At 41.3% G+C, this 21931-nt stretch overlaps 1 protein-coding gene across 15 annotated transcripts in view; it reads left to right on the top strand.

Moving 5' to 3' along the window:
* myo9aa (myosin IXAa) overlaps positions 1-21931 on the top strand; it is a 119350-nt gene that overhangs the window by 50732 nt on the left and 46687 nt on the right. For 14 of the 15 annotated variants that reach the window (XM_085768592.1, XM_085768588.1, XM_085768595.1 and 11 more), the window contains exons 3-8: positions 13025-13119; positions 13212-13274; positions 15709-15808; positions 18286-18339; positions 21214-21311; positions 21698-21824. In XM_085768592.1, the coding sequence (XP_085624718.1) occupies positions 13025-13119; positions 13212-13274; positions 15709-15808; positions 18286-18339; positions 21214-21311; positions 21698-21824 (537 nt within the window). The remainder of the gene's footprint in view (positions 1-13024; positions 13120-13211; positions 13275-15708; positions 15809-18285; positions 18340-21213; positions 21312-21697; positions 21825-21931) is intronic. The other variant, XM_085768552.1, reaches the window with a different exon arrangement.

The raw sequence follows: 21931 nt of genomic DNA, 5'->3' as shown, positions 1-21931 counted from the left end.
GGTTTTCGAGGTAAATGCAGAGACTGTTTGCAGAAAAACTGCCCCCGACAGGAACACGTATCAACGGTTTTGCATGAATTTACCTTTAAAACACAGTCTCGTAACATTCTGTTATTATCTCATAGCGTGGTGAATGTGCAGGTTGCAACTTCTCCACCAGAGCATTTTGGAGTTGTTGGATTGTGTATTTGATGAGTTTGATGAGGGAAACCAAGAAATCCCATGAGCCTCCGTAGCGTAGCTCTGAGCAGCTCACGGCTCTGCTCCGCCGTTCTAAAAATAGCTTGCACTGACAATTAAAGGTAACGAACCTACTGCTATGACTATAGGGATTATGGCAATTGGCCAATTTGCCAAAATGTTGAACTAACCCTTCAATAATAAAATGACTGATATAAATTCTCAATGGTAATACCTCATCTGCTCTCTTCCTGGTTTAGTTTAGTTTTGTTCCTACTGATTTAAGTATTACCTTTTCATCAGATGAAATGACTGCTGGGAATTTCTCTTTATCCTTCCTTCCTGTCTGATTTCAAAATCATGTCCAACTTCCTCTTTCCATTCATTAAGTTAGTCTTTAACAAGAAGTGATCAGAAAAGATCTCGTGATCTATTCCTGCGATTTATTTGCACACCTTGTTTTCGTTTCTCTCCTCTTCTCTTGTCCCACTCTTTCTGTCCCGTCAGCTTTTCGTCCCTCTCTGTACCTCATCTAATTACCACGAGGAAACACTGCACTATTGTTTACCCCAGAGGATCCCCGGTAAAGTCGGTGCTGGAATGAGCGGCTGCCCTGACCCGTTTGTTCTGCTGCTCTTTGCTCCCCTTTAGCTTTGAGGAAACCACTTCTTCTTATTGCTCTTGGGTCTTTGGACCACATTAACCCCTTTCACACACTTCAGAAACCGAGCACCTCTTACGTAACATTGGGTTAAAAGTTCAGTTGAGGAGAAGTGTTTTTTCTTTGAGATTGTCACATGGCAGAAGGAGCAGGAATAATGAGGTGAACGACTGAAGAACAGAGCAGACACTGTCTGCCAGTGTGAGAAATGACATTGCGTCAAAGGCATCTTGACAATGTTTGAAATAAATCCTGTAAGGCAGCTGTGCTCCACAGCAAAGGAAGGGGCCTCTGCTACAAATAGTCACCACACACAGCAAAGGACTCAGAGTTCAGTCATCTAGTTACATAGAAGAGTTGAACTTTTCAATGGAAGAATGCATCAAGGCAGACCTGTCTTCTTGATTTGACTATTTTCTTCCCATGCAGGCCCAAAAATAGTTGAATCCTGAAGACGGAAAGATATTTTCCCAGGCAGCAGCTGCCATCTCACCTGGACCAAACCTTCACATGTTTGACAGCAGTTTATCAAAGAGAGATGGAAATGGGGAGTGGGGATTAGAATTTCAAATGAAACATTAGATATAAAGAAATGAAACATCAGTGCATGGTGTTATAAAATACTGTTTGGTGGTTCATCAGGGTTACTCTGCTGTGGCTAAAGCTTGTCAAAAACACATACACAAACGATTCATTAGATTCTGGGGAAACCCCACCCCCCCCCCACAGTGAATCAAGTCGGATTCATATCCAACTTGATTCACTGTGTTTTTTTTCATAGCATGTCAGACATTGTGAAAAACATCCAGATAATGTGTTCCCTCTTTGTTTTTTCATCTCTTGGTGTGTCTCTGCTGCCTTTGCAACCAGTTTCCCTTTGAGGGGAAAAAGAACTCATCAATGACATGAAAGGGTCCAAAACCCCCCAAAGTTCAGAATTTACTGTCATAGATTAACTTTCATTTCCTTGGGAGCTGGGAACTGTGAACATAACCAGTGTCAGTGTTCATTTCCCACTTCAGTTTCCATTTGTGTTGAAATGTCACTTCTCTGCTTGTGGTCACACGTGCAGCTGAGCCCAGTTGTCAACATCTCTAATTTTAGCTGTGTCAACTATAAACATGCACTATGTTTAAATCACACTGTACATATAAAGCAAGCAGCCACACACTCATACACCTAACTTTGATAGTGCTGATGGAAACATAAAAAGAAAGAGAACTAACCCTCAGTTTAGCCAAACCTCATATATTATCTCCCCACTGCATCTGCACACTAATAATGCAGACAGCAGCAGTGTGTCGTCTGTTTGACAGAACTGATCCTTTCCTCCTTTCCAGATTTGTCACTGTAAAACAAATCTTAACCTTGTGGTTTTGTTTTTCTTTCTTTTTGAAATTGAAATGTACTCAGAAGTGAGTCACTTTCGTTAAAAATCAAGGCAGTTTCAATTTGTCAGATGGAAACTGGATTTAAAAGTTTGCCAATTAAATATATGGAAAGCACAGTAAAATTTGGTGGTTATTATTCTCACTGTTATAAATTGGTAGACATAAATAGTAATTGCAGCCTTTAAAAGCAGGTTTAACCCCCTTTTATTTTCCTGCTGCCTCCTGTTGGCTTTATTTTCACTTTCTCAGCTTGTTGATATTCACACTGACTTTAAGTTAATCTTTTCTTTCCCAAATCTTTTTAAAGCTGTTGTATGAATGAACTGTCATGCATTCGTATTACAGTTTCTCTCAATTGTTAAAACACTAAACCCTGTTGTCTGAACCAAATTCTCAGTTGCCTGAACCCACTGATTGAATCAGTCACTCGTTTGGCAAAACCATCAGCACTTTTCACCTGTTTAGACACAACTTGCCAACACATTTTCATTGTGATGCACCTGTGTTGCATAATGCTGAGCACAGGTGGCAAAAGTCAAACACAACTAAAGCACAGGTTTCACCGGTTGAACACAACAACTCAAAATTAATCACACTTGCGGCTAATGATGTGAGGGAACATATATAAACCAGTTCAGGATGAAGTCCTGTGGCCTGACCCAGTGCAGAGAAATGATGCTGTGGCTGAGTTGTGCACTTCTCATTTCTATGTTTTTGTACTTTATTTTTTACGTAGGCTTACTGCATACAAGTGCTAAATGCACAAGATTTCTGTTTGTTTTTGTACTGTACAAGTGCTACGTGTAAAATGCACAGGATTTCTGTGCTTTGTATTTTTATTTTTTACATAGTACTATGTACAAGTGCTACATAAATGCATAGGTTTTTTGTTTTGCAAGATGCATTTATGGAGGGAGAGGAAGAGGAGAAGATGAGAGACAACAGGGTGAAGGAAGAGAGGATAAGGGAGGGAGGGATGAACTGGGAAGAAAAAAGAAGAAGGAAGGAAAAGGGGATGAAATGGATGTGGGGAGGGAGGGAGGGAGGAGGGTGAAAGAAAGGGAAAGAGAGAAGTGCTAAATGCACAGGTTTTTTTGTTTTGCAACATGCATTTAGCCTACAGTGAACAGTAAACATTTGCTTCATGTGCTGAGCTTTGTGTTTTCTATTTTTCTATCTAGTGTTTAGTGACTGCTCAGTAGTGTTTTTACTGTGTGTGTGTTTTGAGGTGAAAGTTTGGTTTTGCAAGAAGAGTCTGAGGTTTTGTGAATGTAGCTTGAAAATTGGGGTTTGTGTTCACAGTTTAGAGAAAAGGTGAGCAGCTTTCAAGAAATGTGTCTTAGCAATCGAGAGAAACTGTAATGTAAGTGATGGTTAAGGGATGTTTACTGTAGAAACACAACTCATTTAGTTTGGATTCACTTGGATTGTAGTTTGAGAATTGAGTGCAGCTGAAGCCAGAGCCATTTGAACTGTTAATGTTTTTGAGCAGCTTACTCTCTCCCACTCTTCCTGTTTAGTTTTCAGCGCGGTCTTTGCCCTGGAACAGTCCAACATAGAGATATTATGGTGTCATATGTTTATAGATGTTTACAGATGTACACGAGCCTCTAGCCACAGGTGTAAGAAGCTGTGGTTACTGATGTAAACCTGCTCTATAAACACAGAGCGCAGGCCATGTTTGTCTGCTGTGATCAGTGATGTGTGAGTGAAATCAGTAGAAACACAAATAAAGCAGGGATCAGAGGACGTCATCTCTGCTGCAGACGAAGAATAGCCGGGCATCTCAATGAGCCGTCTGGCTACTGAAGGAAACGAGCACACACACTGGCACTGGTGCTGTGGTCAGTCTGCAACTGTTAACGCTGCTTCTCAAAATGAGAAACAAACTAGTTCAGCTTGAACTGTGTGTGAGGACCTGTCAGTTGACTAAACAACAGTGGTCAATGAGACACATGTCAAAGCAGGTGTGAAGAGATGATCAGATCACTGAGGACACGTCGATACAACATGGCCTTTGTGTAAATGTGATGCACCTGCCCTTTAAAGAGGAACTACGTAGGACTTTTAACTCATTATTACTATTATTATAAGCCAATTAAACAGCTTCGGAGTAATTGTGATGGTTAAATAAATGACTTGTAACTTGTTACAGGGAGAATGGAGGCTCACATGTTGCCTTGTAAGATCAGAGCCTCCAACCTGGTGTCCCAGCTCTCGTCTCTGCGGCACCATGACACAAACGCGCCCCGAAACCCCTAATCTCTTGTTTATGACAGATACGACTTCACAAATATACACGCCATAACAGTGATATATAATGTTATCCGCCGCTCCATGGATTGATTTCTCACCGGAAACAAATGCACATGGCTGGGAGGAGGGTTAGCAAAACAGAGGAGAAGCGACCAGACATGCTTAGTTCCCCTTTAAGTTTCATTAATGGATTTGTGTTTTCACAAAATCCAGTGTCTGCTTAATCAAACCCTCTCTGATGTTGAATGATCCCACTCCCAGTGTTTCACTGCATGTTGCACGTACACACGATGAATCAGGCTTTTGTCTGGGTTCCTGGGAATCGTTTTATTTTCGGTCCCAGACTTTGGGGATATTTTTCTCAGATACTCGGCGTCACGGCTTCATCATTGGAAATCTTGTTTTTCAGCTGACTTGGGATCAGGTTATCCTGGTCTTGATCTTCATATACCTTTTTAGATCAGTATCAGTGCACAAATGGACACTTTAGGTATGTTTACAGTACATGGCATGTTGTCATTACCCAATCCCCCACTATTTCCTGGCTAATGTAGGCTCAGTTTTCAAACAGTAAAATGACGTAGAGCCTGTTACATAGCCCGAGGAGGAAAAAACTTTCTTACAGGATTCATACACAGGTCTACAGTTTATGGAACAGCATTAGAAATGATTTTTCCAATTTCAAGGTTTAAGAAAGTTTGTGATTTGCTTCTGTCTGAGGCAGGGACCTGTAATTAAGGACTGTGACTCGTCTTCTCTAAGTCAGAGAGGGTTATGTTATATAAGAGATGTCTCTGATACTGTAGCTGAGGAGTCCCTGAGATCTGTGATTATTTTTCTGTTGTGGCTGTCTTTCATCTCCATCCCAGTGACTAATGCTCTCTTCCTTCTCACCAACTCCCTGATTGAGCCAAATACTTTACTTTTCTTGTTTGTCTTCCTGGTTGTTCTAACCCTCTTCTCTAAGTCAGCCTCTGTACCTGTCAGCTGTAGTCCAGAGGTTCCCAAACTTTTAAAGGAACAGTCTGACAATGACAGAAATGACAGAAATGTTCTGGTATTGACATATTTTCCTATTGTAGCAACAATATGTTCCATAATCCCTTATCTTGTCATATCATTAAAACCTCCCCTTTGTTATATCGCATAAAATAAGAATTTTTCCTAATGTAGCCACATACAGCACAGACTCAGTCTGGTAATAGCAGTTTTTTCATGAGGTGCTGTGGACTTCATAGTTGCTATACTGTACATAAAGCAGTAATACTTCACTGTGGTCTACTGTAATTCTAAATGTAGTAACCTGAATAACTTCATGTGCTTACAATATTGTGCCCACACAGAATTAGTGAGTGTAAATGGATGTGACAACATCTGAAGCTGAAATTCTCCTGGACACCACACTTGTTGTCACAAAACCGAAATAAACTAACGCTGAGTTTTCTGGCAGGTCATCAATGCCTCCTGCCCAGAGTTGCACAGCGTGCAAAGCTTGACGTCCATGTTTCTCATTTCACTGGACCATCAGATCTGCTCCCTGGGGCGTTTGAGGCTGAGTGGCGATGAACTCATTGAGAATTATGGGAGACTGGCTTTCTGACAGTGGGATCTTGTGCGGCGTCACAAAGGGCCCTGACCTTTTAAACCAAACACTGGTTTTGTTTCTTAAATGGCTGAAGCACATTTCCCTCTATGGCATTGACAGTGATTTGCATGGACATGCTCTGAGCAAACCATTTGTATCTTAACTGTAAACAGAGGCTCTGTTATCGGGTCAGTTGTTTTGTCACCGCAGTTGTTTCTTAATTTTGGAGATTTGGATGATTTGAAATCTCAAGTATTATAATTCTAATGTGTAAACACAACAGCGTATCAACACATAGCACCACTCAAAGTATCACAACCCTTAACCTCATTCAATTATCAAAATGATCGTGGCAGCTAACAGTTAGTTTCATTATCAATTAATCTGCTGATTATTTCCCTTCACTCACTGAAAGATTTTTGAAAATATTAGAAAATAGCAAAAAACAAATTCCTAAGGCCAAGATGTTGCCATCATTGTTTCTTTTCTACCCAACATTGCGAGTTTTATATCACCTCAAATAAAGATGTAATAAATAAATAAGTCAATGTTTGGTATCATCAAAATATTCCAATTTTTTTCTGTAGAATCGAGTGCTTAATCCAAAGATGAAGACAAAAAATAAATCAAATTATTGTCTTCATCCTATATTATTAAATCAAGAATGGCAACAAAGGTTTGCAAGAAGTCCTAAAACCTTTACTGGTCTCACCGCAGTTAATCTGGACAAACATACTGGACATGGATAGAGTCAGTTAAAGTCGTTATCATTACATTGAAGATTAACAGCATTAAAGTGGCCATTTATCTTGTGTAGTTTTTAGCCAAGGATGTCAGCATCAATCAGCCGGTCCAGACTAAAATATTGCCGCATTTATTTGATGGATGTTTTTTGTACAGACACTCATGCCTCCCAGACGATGAATCCTACAGACTCTGTTGTTTCATTGTTGGTCTTAAAGGGATAGTTCAACATTTTGGCAAATTGGCCCATTGCCATAATCCCTATAGTTTTAGGAGTAGGTTCGTTACCTTTAATTGTCAGTGCAAGCTATTTTTAGAACGGCGGAGCAGAGCCGTGAGCTGCTCAGAGCTACGCTACGGAGGCAAATGGGATTTCTTGGTTTCCCTCATCAAACTCATCAAATACACAATCCAACAACTCCAAAACGCTCTGGTGGACAAGTTGTGACCTGCACATTCACCACGCTATGAGATAATAACGGAACGGTGTTGTTTTCTAGGTTTTCGAGGCAAATGCAGAGACTGCTTGCCAAAAAACTGCCCCCGACGGAACGCACATCAGCGGTTTTGCATGAATTTACCTAGAAAACAACTCTGTCTCACAACGTTTGTGTATTTGATGAGTTTGATGAGGGAAACCAAGAAATCCCATGAGCCTCCGTAGCATAGCTCTGAGCAGCTCGCGGCTCTGCTCGGCCATTCTAAAAATAGCTTGCACCGATACTGTAAAGGTAACAAAACTACTGCTATGACTATAGGGATTAATTTGCCAAAATGTTGAGCTATCCCTTTAATGAAATATCTCATACTAAAGGGTAGTTTGCCTTGAAACCTGCTCAGAAATACAGTATATGGAGGGCACTCTCTCATTAACTCAAGCAACTTTGGTGATCCACTGAACTTTAACTTGTGACAAAATAGTTGTCAAACTAAATGCAACATCACGTCAGCCTGAGCTGCACCAGTTTGCTATATGATGGTAAACAGGGCAAATGTCTCAGCTGTTAAATGTTTTATAGTGACAGTTAAACCTGCACACATCCTGCCTCAGACACATTTTAGAGGACTGTTTTGACAGGAACAGTTGCTGCCAGAACCCACATCCCACTGTGCTTTCACTTGACCCGGGAACCATGACTGCGAGACCCCTCCACACTATTATTAAGTCGCCACAGCGACCACAGTCCAGTCTGACCAGCGAGACCTCAGGTTTGACATTACAAAGGGGCACGGGTTATGAGCTGGCCCCTGGAGAGCGTCATCGGCCCTCACACGCTGTGACATAAGCCTGATCCGCGTTGGACTCAGACTCACACTCTTTCACTTTTCTTTGTTGACATCCTGCCCGCGCTGCGGTGGATGAGCTGGCCTGGTAAAAGGCTCGGAAGAGGATATGATTCGGCCGAAGTTAAATGAGCAATGCCTCTTTGAACACCGTTGAATCACACAGAGCTACTGTTGGAGAAGGAATGCTAACAATTTGGTGACACTTTCCCAAATCATTTTGCAGTCAGTGAGTCAGAAGAATGCCGTTTTTATCTCATGCCCGTTTCACTTAAGGAACTTTGAAGTTTGAGACAAAGCGTATCTCTGTGTGGCGGAGGACCGTGCCGTCACATGATCTCTAAACACAACCCAACATGGAACTTGATTTGTAACCCTGAGCATTTGATGACTTACTAAGAGATTATCCCTCTGTGAGCTAAATGAAGCAGTCATTTGTCTCTGCTCTCTATCTGAGAGTCTTCTGTGACCCCTCCACCAGTTCCAAACACTCCTCAACCCAGAACCACAATCCTCCTCTCCTCTCCTCTCCTCTCCTCTCCTCTCCTCTCCTCTCCTCTCCTCTCCTCTCCTCCCCTCCTCTTCACAAGCAGCCAATGAAGTCATCCTCATATGATTAAAATTGTCTCTGCTCTGCTCTGCATGAGTCAGACCATACAGCAGCAGACAAAGACCTTAATTAACTCACTACAGACAGAGGCCTTAATGGAATCTGAACTGAATACCATTGTGTAAGGCAGCACTGGAGGGTTGATTGATTTCCTCAAAAAGAACAAATAAGGAACCGGATGATACTGTACATTATTATCAGATAATGAAAAGCTTTGGCAAAAACTACATGTAATGAGTTGATGTACTGAACATCAGGAGACACATGTAGAATGTTATTAATATGATACAAATGAGACAAAGAGACAACAGAATTTACATGTTTATTTAATGTTTGTCATTATAAGAGATAAAAGAAACAGTCAGTGTTGGCTAAAACATTGGAATATACCTGAATATGTTGTTCTCATTGAACTAGCAGCTGGATGTAATGCTGTACTATAGGTACTTGACCATTAAACCTGCAGTTGTGTTAGACCCAGTGGCCAGTGCTCAGAGCACACTATGAAAACTGTGTTGTAAGTCTGCAGAGAAGTCAATACAGGCAGCAGATAAATAATTCAAATGTCTATGTTTTTCCACCTCCAGTAGCAGAAGTACTAACCCAGACTGGTCTGGAGCCACAGTACTGAAAAAAGAGCAAAACTGAACTGAACTTTGGTAATTCCTGGATCACGGTAACTTTATATACATTAATCCGTGAGACAATGGAGCCATGTACATGTATACAACATACAATGAAGAGGCTATAGTGAATTGGCAGATATAAAATGTTAGGATACACTGCAAGCACAGTTAAAGATTCTAATTTGGAAAAAAACAAAACAAGGATTAGTCAGTGTCCTGATATCAGGATGAGAATCACAGGGTAATAACCTGAGTTCCCACAAGATGAAGGATGACTGATTTTGAAAAACCACAACTCAAAACACGTCCAATTAAAAGGTTTTCCCACCTTAACCGCAAGTAGTTCAACACATCTGAACAGCTTCTCCAGATGTTGACGTGAGGACAGACAGAGCACTCGGCTTATGAAAACAACATCAGCCCCGTGGCATCCTCCTCTGTTTGCTCCTCCCAAACGACTTTGACCGAGCCGTCGTCAGACACTTTACACCAGAACATGCTGGCACCATCTCAACTCTGCCTTTGCTCTGCCTTTGGCTCAGTCTATGCTTTCAGGCCAAGAATAACAATGTTGACCTACTGCAGTGACTGAAGTGGAGCAAATCACGTCTGTGCAAACAGCTCCGGTGTCACTTTGAGTCTTTGTGTCGGTCCACACTCAGAAAACCCTCTCCCACTGGGATGTGTTTGAGATTTTATTAGTCATGTTGTCATTAAATTATGTCATTTTACGTTCTTGTCTTTTTTCCTCGACCTGCCCTGTCGACTTGAGCTGAAGTTTGTGACTGAGGTTTTGCAGAATAACTTTTTTGAGAAGAGGGCAAACAACACATTTGCATTCCTGTGGGCTGTGTGTGGAGGTGGAAAGAGCAAGAGTGCAGTAAAATAATGTTTTCTGCAGTTGTGAATAAGTTAATGAAACTTCTTTGAGTGAAGAAGTGTCCTTCTCTATCAGATCCAGGGTTTTCTGCTACATGCATTTATTGGTGACGGCCCACCATGACTAAATTATTGCCGCCCCTCCTTCAGTATTGGGGCAGATGCACAATAATAATCCTATTTTATTATTTTTATTAGCCTTTATTTAACCAGGCTGGTCCTGTTGAGATACAATTACCCCTTTTTCAAAGGAAGCCTGGCCAAGACAGCAGCATAGGACAATTGCAACAATTAAAAGACACAAAATCAAAGGCAACAGGACTAATCCACCAGTTATTATTACTTTGCACCCTTTTCCACTACATAGTTACAGCTCTACTTGGCTCAACTCGGTTTAGGTGCTTTTCCATCACAGCGGAGTTCTTCATAGTTAGGGGGGTAGGGGTCGTCATATGACGGCGGCTACGGCCGCATCGTCTCGCTCTTTTTTTTCTCTCCTCTCCAAACTCACTCGTCTGCACCTCGATTACGGACCACACAGCAGTTAATTAACTCGTGTAAAAGAATAACTAATGTCTCAGTACAGATCAGTGGTCGCTGTTGCCGGTGTTTTTTTTTAAATTATCGTGTTTGATTCTCGTGTTGGACGTCGCGCTCGAGTGCGACTGGACATATTAGAAAAGTCTAGCTGCCGCCGCTCCTTTAAAAACTCCTAGCAGACACTGAGAAGTGTGTGTGTTTGCTGGTGTGACTGTAGATTCTCTGTTGTGATGACATCAGGTCAGTGTGACTGATCATTCCTGGAATTGTATGAACTTACTCTTAGATATGAAAATGCTGGAATTAGCTATGACACTGACTAATTAGTTTGGTGACCTAATGTCAGCTGTGTATTATTTATTTGCATGCTTTTCTAAGTTTAACTCTGTGTTGATTAAACTCCTCTCCCTCCAGAGGTTCATTATGAGCAAAATGTCCCTTCTGTTGCGAGACTTTTTGTGTTTTATTGCAGTTGATACGGAGCGAGCCAAGTTTAGAAAGAATACAAACTGTCGGCCATAAAAATGTCTCCTTAAACTATGCAATGCATCTTTTTTACACAGACCAGGTGGACCAATACACACTGGTTAAACATAAATCAGCTCTCAGTATTTTAGCTGCTCCACATCCTGCTTCCTGCTGGCCCAACACTAAAATGTTGAATGTCAAGCCATTTACCAAAAAAACACTGCCAAAGGTCCGATATCAGGACCTTCGGTTCCTCACCCTGTCTGTGAGCAGGTTGTTGTTATTAGTGCTTGAGTGTTTGGTTTTCACTGGCTGTCCAGTCAGGAAGTTCCTACTACACAAGGACTGTAGACTCACGGGCAGAGCTCTGTCCTCGTCTGACCCCACGGTTCCTGAACCAGGCAGGTTAGCCGGTTCAGAGACAGATGGAGCGCTGAACAGAATACCAGCTCCTCTGAGATTATAGAATACATCATGCGTCACATTGCAAAAAAACCCACAAAAAAAACCCCACGTTTTTTTGGATGTGAAAATGATACCGTCACTGTAACTCAGTCTGACCCTGGATGTTCCTTTTTTTGTCCAGACAGTCGAATATGTTTTTCCACACTGTCTGCCCGTTTTAATGATTTGTTCAGCTGGGTGAGTCATAAATGAAGGGCGAGCTCGGTGCTGTGATCCAGTTGTTTTGAGCCAGTAGTACAGAGGCTAAAGTGTCCTGAGTGCCTCTGATTCCCACAAGCATCTTAATACTATGATCTTTACCCACAGACTCACTACACACTGGTCTGACTCACAGTCTTACTTCACTTGCACTTAGTTTCTACTAAGAATTGACTCTGATCTTTTAACTATGTGCATTGTACTGTGCGTATTTATGACTGAAATTCAATGCAAACAGTGAAATCATTGATTACATTTCAAAAGCGGTGATGATCAGAAAGAGCTTGTGAAGCTCTGACATGTTGTTTGCAGTTGGAAAAAGGAAATCTTGTGTTGCACTGCATCGACTCCGTCAGCCAATCACAGCTCAAACGGAACAGCGTGATTCCGAGTTCAAGTGAACTTCAGCAGTGAATGACCTCCTTGACTCCTCGGCGATTAGCTTGGCATTAGCCTCCTCCGAGCGAGCTCGCATGTTGGTTAGCTGCGTTGGTGCAGGGTGGGGTCGAGGAGGGGTGTTTTCCCATTCCACAGACACAAGGCTCGGGGCGCTCTAAGTGATTCACTGAGGAATTTGTTTACTTGTGGCAGAGCTACAAATAACTGCAGGGTTTATATAGGGCGAAAAACGACTTCCCCTCCAGGCAGCCATACAACATAAACAGAACTGTGAGGGGAAATACTGGACCGTCTTATTAAAGCACAACCACTACACATGTTCCAAACGGCCACATGGATCCCATTACTCACTGAGGAGCTTTTTTTTCCATCAGGGCTGCTGGCCCTGGCTTCTTCGTCCTCACTCTGGCAATTTGTCTGACTCTGACTTAAATAGATCCTAAAACCATGTTATTAATCTGTCTCGGACCGATGCTGTTTGAAACTATGTAAGAGGAAAAGCTCGCTCTGCTGCGTCCAGCCTGACAGCGTTTCAAGACAATGTTTGGCGTGAGGCCAACGTCTCTGTGTGTCTGACCCACAAACAAATTATCCACACCTAACGTGGACTCAGAACCTGACCTCGCACGTTAAGCACAAACCTGTGTGTAATGTAACGTGGGGCTTCTTCTCATTTATTTTCAACGGTGTGTGTGTATTTGTACTCATCCTTCACATCTTCCTCTCTTCTTCCTCCAGGCGTTTGGGAACGCAAAGACAGCCCACAATAACAACTCGAGTCGTTTTGGAAAGTTCATCCAGGTGAACTACCAGGAGAGCGGCACTGTGAGAGGGTAAGGAACCAGACACACATGCTCTATGTTTTGTAAAAAAGAAAAAAAGAAAAGAAAAGAGAAAACATGATTTGATTGTGTTGTTTTTTCAGGGCTTATGTGGAGAAATACCTCCTGGAGAAGTCGAGGCTGGTCTATCAGGAGCACAATGAGCGGTGAGTGCAGCGTCATCATAATCTTACATAACAGTGCAAAACAGGTGGACATGGCTTTATGGAGGAGGTGACACTTAGACAGTGTAACATACTGTAAGTGCTGATGTGAAGTGCATTAAAAAAACAAACAAACGTGAAAAGGCAAATATTTTTTAGGTTGACTCCAGTCAGTTGAGTCAGTCTTACATGACATTTGAACTGCACTTTACTTGAAACCTTGGCGTTAGAACCAAGCATAAATAAAGTAAAAGCTTCTTTCTGTGGTATATAAATATACTTTTTTATTAGTATAAAGTATAAATAAATGGATTTTGAATTCTGGCAACAAATGCTTGTGAGTTACTGTGACTCAGAGAGCCTGCTGCTGGAGTTTGCCAAAGCGAGTCATGAAGTGAACTGAGGCCTAAGTGGGGCTGACACTAATGTGTAGCGTTGGCTGGATGGAGTGGTGAGGGTTAACCATGGGGGGGCACTGAGCTCCCCCCCCGTTAGCCACCTCTTATTGAGATGAATTGCTGACTCCAGGCTCCATGAGCTTGTGTATGTGTGTGTTCCAAAACTCTTGGTCACACAGCTGCTGAACACTTTTGACCTCCAACCTTTACGCTGTCAGAAAACAGGTGTGCACGCGCGCACACACACACACACACACACACACACACACACACACACACACACACACACACACACACACACACACACACATACACACACACACACACACAAACACTCACTCACACACATTCATGCACACTTCCACACACCAACAAACTTGGTTGTCATTTGTCTTTTCTTCGGCGTCTTGCTTTTGGGAATTCTTATTGGTCCATCAGTCCAACAACACAACATTCAAGTAACTAATTAAAGCAGAAGTAAGCGATATTTTTGTGTTAATATAAGTCTTAAATAGTTATATCTTCCGACAGCAATCACTTACATAGAGTGTTTGGACCGAAACATGGGTCTGTCAGTCACTCTGCTCTGCTCTGAGCCGAGGAGAAAACTTTTCTTGTATCCTACAATTTTTATCCAATGAGGAGAGAGAACGGCATGAAGGGCTGTGTGTGCAGCCAAGGGATGCGCGTGAATGTGGTGACGTAGGGACGAGGCCCAATAGATCCATGACGAGGGCGGGGGCTGTTAACTCCATCGGCTGACAAGAAGTTATGGTGCATTCAAGGCAACCCGTAACTCGTGTTTTTCCGACCTGTGAAGTCGTACCAGCTCGATCTGGTACGAGTTCATGGGTCGGAAGTTACGAGTGGCCGTTATAGTGACTTTCACAGGTAAAACAGGTTGGAGAAACGCGAGTGGGTTGCCTGGAACGCCACAAAGTCGTAAGTTGTGACTTGAAGCTGTAATTTACGGTTTCAAAAGCCTGCCTGGAACGCAGCATTAGCCAAAACGACCGGATCGCTTACTTCTGCTTTAAATAAGACTGAATAAAAATCAACCTGGCTCCTCTCATGTGGAGAAATCCAGTACAGATATAACTAGATGAATAGAATTTGAAAGTACAAAATACATACTTAATTGTATATAAAATGTATAATAAAGGAGGAATAGAGGAATAGAAATACACAGAGAACAGAAATACAAGGGAAGAAATAAGTATAATAGTAACATATGAATAATAATATATTAAGTATTGATACTTATTGATAAAATAATGATTCACTGTATAGTATGTAATGTAACACATTGACATAATATAGTTTAATAGTATATACTACACTGTTGCCCATAAAGTTGGAGTGATTCTATTTTAACGATAATATTTATCATACAGTAAGTGAGAAAGACACCTACAGTATTTTCGATATTCGAGAATTGACAATAAAAATCTTTGAATCTTGAAATATTCCTATTTTTATTCCAATTATTATATTGTTCAATTGTGGTCACAATAATATGATTAGAAGAGATTGATCAAAAGTTTTGAGGAGATATACACTTTATCTATCAAGATTAAATCACATTGTCACAATCATTTCATGAGAAGAGGTAAAAGAATATTTTATTCCAACTTCATGGTCAATTGGTATAATATAGTGTGAAATAGAAAATATAGATGAAATGTACAATCAAGTGTAAAATTTATAGAATTTTGTCAAGCAACATGATATAGAACAATATAGTGTATGGTATTGTGTCAGTAGAGCATTATTTACCTAATAAGTTATATACAGTCAATAGTCCAGTATGATATTCAATGTAATATAATGAATTGGATTGTCTGAGACAAGTGACGTTTCATGAAATGATACAGTTAAAACAAATGACTGAATTAACAGTCATTTGAAGCAAAATATTTTTGTCTTGCATTTGCATATTCTCAAATGTAACCAAACAAAACAACATTTCTGGTTAGTCAACAATAAAACTTGCAGGGTTCAACTTTAACCTTCCTGTTTCTTCTTGTCTCTGTTTTCAGAAACTATCACGTGTTTTACTACCTGCTGGCAGGAACCAGTGAAGAGGAGAGGAAAGCCTTTCACCTCATGAAGCCTGAAGAATACCATTACCTCAGTCAGGTGGGACCCTCAGCACCAGGCACAGTCGGCTGTTGAGCTCAGAAAATATGACATAAACAAGTCGCTGTGTCTGTTTTTTTGTTTTTTTTAATGTGTATGATTTCTGTGTCCTGTGTTGTTATGCATTTGGTACAGTTATTATGAATAGTCATTTATCCGTACAGTCTTGAATCTTCGTTTGTCTGTGTTGGTGTCATCTGCTCGTCCTCAAACCTGAGGAAGCCGAGCACAGTTACCTCTGTGTCTCAGTGTCGGCAAACAGGAAAGAGATAAATGAGCGCACAAAGGAAACACATTCCACTGTCAGTGGCTTTCAACACCTACGATACATTCCCTCTCCCTTTCATACTCTCACACCAGACCCTCAGTTTTCTCATAAACCAGATTGTTTTAATTTGTACATCTGTTTGTGTTCATTTGTATTTTGTGGGTGTAGCTGCATGTGTGTGTACCGGCACATCCTCATCCCCCCACCACGCCCGTGAAACATCACACACAAAAACACAAAAACAGACAGAAATGGTATTTGTCACTCGTGCCTCTTGTGTGTTTCCCACAACGAAAACAGGTTTCACTTAACCACAAAAACAAAGCCGCAACAAACAGACACACACATATTAAACACACGGAATGTGGATTTAGTGTGAAACTTGTTGCCTCTGACGGTCACGCCATGACGACGACCGGGGACCTGCTCCCCTTCTCCCAAATCCTCAGGCCTACCTAGAAGAGAGCAGGGAATTCCCTCCATTCCTCCAGGCCACTGACACACACCTACAAACACACATGCAATGCATGTATAAAAGCATACACACATTCTTGCCCTCTGTTTCTGTCCTCCTCTCCTCCTGCTTGACCACTTTCTGTCTCTGTTGTGTGGGTTTCCTTCAAAAATGTCGCTCTTGCATCAGCTGCAGCTCTTGTGAATAGATTTCACAACCCTGTTTACAAGCTACACATTTTTTCCCACTCTATCATTTTTCGCACCCTGGTCCTTAACTAACGCTCATTCTGCATTTTGCTTTGAGAAACGACACCTTTTAGATTAGACAATTAACCACAGGTGTAAAAATCAAAGTGTTGTCCAAAACAACCCATAAGTTTTTAGGTTGATTTCTTGCTTTTGCAACAGCCACTAGCTCCGGTTCATTTAACTTCTGATACATGATATACTAGTGTTAGCAGCAAATTATGTTCCTTTATTCATGAGGAGCTGTCTCCAGCAGTGGAAAGCAATGGGAATGTCAACTGTTGTGTCTTTTACTCTACTGAAGTTAGCACGCTAACCAGCTAGCCCCACTTTCCGATAGCGAGTCACTCTAACCTCCAATGTGCCCATAGAGTCGCTCAGAGGGCGCATTACAACCTCTCTTATTATAAAGAGAAGCATGACTAAGAAACACCAGCACCCACTGCCAGTAAGAGACAACATTTGGTAACAGAGGTAAAGTACAAAACACTCTTTAAAGGGGACCTATTATTCTTTTCCAGCTTTAATGAATATGTTTAAAATGTTTGATACTTGTTCTCGCTGAAACTGAGCGTTTCAGAGGGAAGCAGGAAAAGAGCCAGCTTGTATGCAATAGTTATGGAGTTACTGATTGAAACCTCCAATAGCATCCCAATGGGGTCCAATATCATATTGAAAGCCCCTGAAATTAGCATAATAGGTTCTTTAAATATCTAGTCAGTCTGTTACAATTAAGTATTAATATCCTCAATTTTCTTTTCCCCCAAACTTCAATTAGTATTATTACTGCAGTTGCAAGTTGAGAGGAAGACTTTTGAATTGTGTGGTGCATTTAAGGACACGTAGCAGCAAAATGCTTTGGAATACCAAGATTTAGTGCTAATAAGATTAGAGTCCAGAGACGCTGCATTAAAAGCATCACGTGAATCTGGTAATTTATTGCAGCAGATTCTGAAACACAAATGTTGGGAGGAATTTTAAAACACCATGCAATGCAAGAGTTACAAGAAGATAAAACAGGGATTTAACTTTCAGGTTGATTTTCTGCCCTTATGAAGACAAAGTGGTTGTTGTGGAAAGTATGAAATAAATCAAAAAGCTCATGGTTTGCTTTCAGAATGATCAGCTGTAATGTGAAGCCGACTAGTGCTGCAGATCCTCGTCTTTCATTACAACCACTGATCCAGCTTCAGTGGCCCAATGCCTTCAATCATAACACATGCTTTTGTGAATTGTTTGTGTGCTTACATGTGTGTCGTCAATGTCCATAGGCTCTTGAATGTTGTCTGACTGTGATTATTACATGTCTGTCTCTGGATGTAAAACTCAGCCGTTGCTTGTGTCTTAACAACACGTCCTTCCATCGTTGTTCGTTGTGCCTAAAAATCCTTTTGTTCAAGTACAGTATGTGTTGCCATTGGAATGCCGCTGTCTAACCAAAAACCTTGCCCCCCATCCCCCTTACCCCCCCGCCCCCCTCCTGTAAACTCTGCCTTGACACTTCCAGATGACAAAGACAAGCTACCAACCGCACTGGGACAGTTACTGTGAGAGTGAACCGGTCAGTATCAGCTGTGTGTGCACCGTCCGTGTGTCTGTACTGTCCGTGTCCGGGGGGGAAACGAGTAGATCCTCAAGTCACCTGTGCACTTGCAGCTCCAGCCACACTTTCCCTGCACAGTTGCACACTCCCTCCCTCCCTCCTTTGCTTATTTTGTTGCTCTTTGGATACTTCCTAGTTTGGTTTAAGGTAGTGTTTATTTTAACTCTGTTTGTTTTTGCTTGTCCCTGTTGCGCTGCTTCTCTGAGTTATGTTGGTATGTGTAGTCATATCCTGACCACTGCAGCCTCCTCTGCTGCTGCAGCCTGTGTGACTTTTTTGATTATTGACATTTTCTAGTGCTGATAATGAAATCCTCAGTGGTGAAGATGAGATCCCAACTAAAGTTACAGGGGAAAAAACACATTCATCTTCAGTCATTAATTCTACATTAATTTTAATTTGTAGAATCAAGTCTTTTTGTATAAAGGATATACTGTAAAAAACAAAATAAGGATCGGTTGCATGTTAGTTTTAGTGTGATCACATTGAGCAACAGTGTGTAGCTGAGCTAATTTGAGGGATTCATATTTCTTTGGGTTCCAAGTCAGACATATCAGAGCTTTCAGAAGAATTTCCCCAGTTGTAATTATGACTTGGATGCCGATGTCAAAGCTATTTACAAGTCAGAAACTTGGCCTGTGATGTCTTCATAAATTCAACTGAGACTTTGGACTCAGAATGAGGCTGTGTGACTTGTGTGACGTTAACCAACGTTAACCGCTGTTGGTGACCCCTGATCGTTTGACCCCTCTGACTCTGCCACAGTATGAGAGGTCAGCATGAAGACCCAGGCTTCTAAATCCTCCCAACTCACAAGTGTAAGACACTTAGAGACTTAAAGGGATAGTTCAATATTTTGGCAAATTGGCCCTTTGCCATAATCCCTATAGTCATAGCAGTAGGTTCATTACCTTATGGCGCTTTTCCACTGGCGCGGCACGGCACCTTCACCTGTGAATCATGGGATCTGATTCCAGTCACACCTGCTGCTCTGCAGTAGAAACACTGTGACTGAACAATGTCAATGATCAAAAAAGTATTCTGTGATTTGTGTTGGGTTTTCTTGGTTTTGTGGTGGGCATTAAAGTTTTTGTTTATTAATATGTGCATGTAATATTTAGACTAAATCGTTCTTTTCCCACAAGTTAACTTTTATTTGAGATGCATAATGTAAATTACAAATATGCAATGGTGTTGGAGTGATTAGCCAGTGTGATTAATACTTCTAACAAATCTGTTTGTTTTAAAGAGATTTCATATGTTGTTTTGTAAAAAATGAACATCTGGAACATATTTTTACAGTTTTGAAAGTTTTCACTGGAAATAAGTTGAAGTTATAGGAATATGATGGATTTCTTTCCCCCAGCTATGAAAATGTAACACCGGAGTCACTGATAGGTCACAATGAGTTTCTGTCATGAAAGCAGAGAGTGAGGGAAGCAAGAAGGAGGCCTGCTGGTGGAAGTGTGAGTCTCATGTTTGTCTTTCTGAGGACTCGGTATGTGATAATTATGGCAGCCATAGAGGATGGAATGAACTCAGAAAGCAAAGAGCAGAGCTCACATTACGGTGGGTGTACATAGTGAACGACTGTGGAGTTGTATAAAAACATGTGCTCAGAGTCTGGGAAAACTCTTCTTCTCGTCATTAACAACTAATCCAGATCCACATTATTCCAGATGTTTACTCCTCCTCATGTGCATTTGGTTGCTTTTTATTATTCAAGCTACATCACGAAGCTACCATAAGCTACTACAGTATACTGAGGTACATGTTGGAGGCTAATGCTGCAACATTCTGTACATACAGCATGATACATTATTATAGATTAAACTACAAAATTAACAATATCTAAAAATATTAAATCCATCTTCAGTGTTTATCTTCCCGACACGTTTATCAAGTCAAGTCAAGCTTTATTTATATAGCACCTTTAGCCAAGGCACTTTACAAATACAGTTAAATACATTAGATAAAAGCACAATAAAAGAAACATAAGATAAAAGAAACAATAACAACTGTCATGATAAAAACAATCAGTCCATTAGGAGTGTTAAAATATGGACATATTACATATTTATCTATGTAAACATTTACATGTCGCAGATAAATCCAAATGTTGAATTCAGAAACTGTATTAGGGCCTACTTTCATTGTGGTACATTTTTAAATTGTGATGTAATTTGTTAGAATAAAGGTTAAGGGGATTTCTTCTCCCAACAGAAACGAGGAACAGGCTCCAGCTATTAAAGTGGGTTGAAGAACAAGTTGTCCACAAGCCATTTAGTGTGTGCTGAATGTCTGCTCTTCACATGTATTGTGAGAACGGTTCAGTGCCTGTGTGTCTCCTCTCTGTTGGTTTGACTTGCCACCGTCTCTCAAACGCAGATGAACCCTGAGATCTCTGAGCTTCCTCTGCCGACACTGCCACCAGACTCAGTTTTTCCACCGCACGAGCTAGACACTGCACTCTCTGGATGCTCTGCACATCGGACCGGAGTGTCGCTCTTTTGTTTGACCCCTGAGCTTCTTAATGATAGCTTGCTTTTAGAGTGAATCATTCAATTTGCCTGCTTCAGGCCACTTTGCTGTTTTTTTTTTCATTTCAGCTGCAAAGTAAACGAAGAAACTATTTTAAGTATCCATGCTAGACACTCTGTAAACATTCAAAACATTTGGGCACAGTGTATGTCAACAGTCTTTAGTAAGTCTTTCTAAACTTCATAGCGACTTGTCATTAGCTCTTTTGGCTTCCAGGCCTCTGTGTCGTAACAGCTGCTGTCGGCCTGACAACACTGCTCACTGCTGCATCTCTCTTTCTTTTTTTTTCAGGACTGCTTCACTGTTGAAGGAGAGGACCTGAAGCATGACTTTGAGAGGCTTCAGCTGGCCATGGAGATGGTGGGCTTTCTTCCTGCCATGCGGAAACAGTGAGTGACATACGCGCACACACACGCAGCTGTGACGAGTGTGTGATAAGATAAATTCAAATGGTCCCCAGTGGCAGTTTGTTTTGCAAATGAGAAAGTAGTGTCACGAGTAGCAATTAATACATCATTTGTTGACAGATGGTTCATTTGTCTGTATTATTACCCATGGTTCATGCATTTTACTCTGTCAGGATAGAAGCATTTATTTATTATCACACTCAACATGCGGTGCCTACTCCTCACTGTGCATAATGACCTTGTCGTCGTTTTTATCTTTACTTCAATCAAATAAAATCAAAGGGTTCAGGGGCGCAGATGGTGAGCCACAGTATATTTCCACTGCGCCATCTTTAAAAAAAAAAAACTTTTCCTCATCTGTTGTGTAGGATCTTCTCCCTGCTGTCAGCCATCCTTCACCTGGGCAACATCTGCTACAAGAGGAAAACCTACCGGGACGACTCCATAGACATCTGTAACCCAGAGGTGCTGCCGGTCGTCTCAGAGCTGCTGGAGGTAGAGTGGAAAAAAAACGATGCTGCTGGGGTTTTACACTGTTGTTGTGTGGTTGGATATTTTCTTTAATCGTGTCAAAAACCTTACCTTACTGCATTTTTACTGTG

The sequence above is a fragment of the Trachurus japonicus genome, chromosome 3, assembly GCF_045865225.1.
Source record: "Trachurus japonicus isolate A0001 chromosome 3, Traja_1.0".
Lineage (NCBI taxonomy): Eukaryota > Metazoa > Chordata > Actinopteri > Carangiformes > Carangidae > Trachurus > Trachurus japonicus.
Note: the sequence above shows the minus strand (reverse complement) of the source record. Positions and strands in the feature narration are given on the sequence as shown.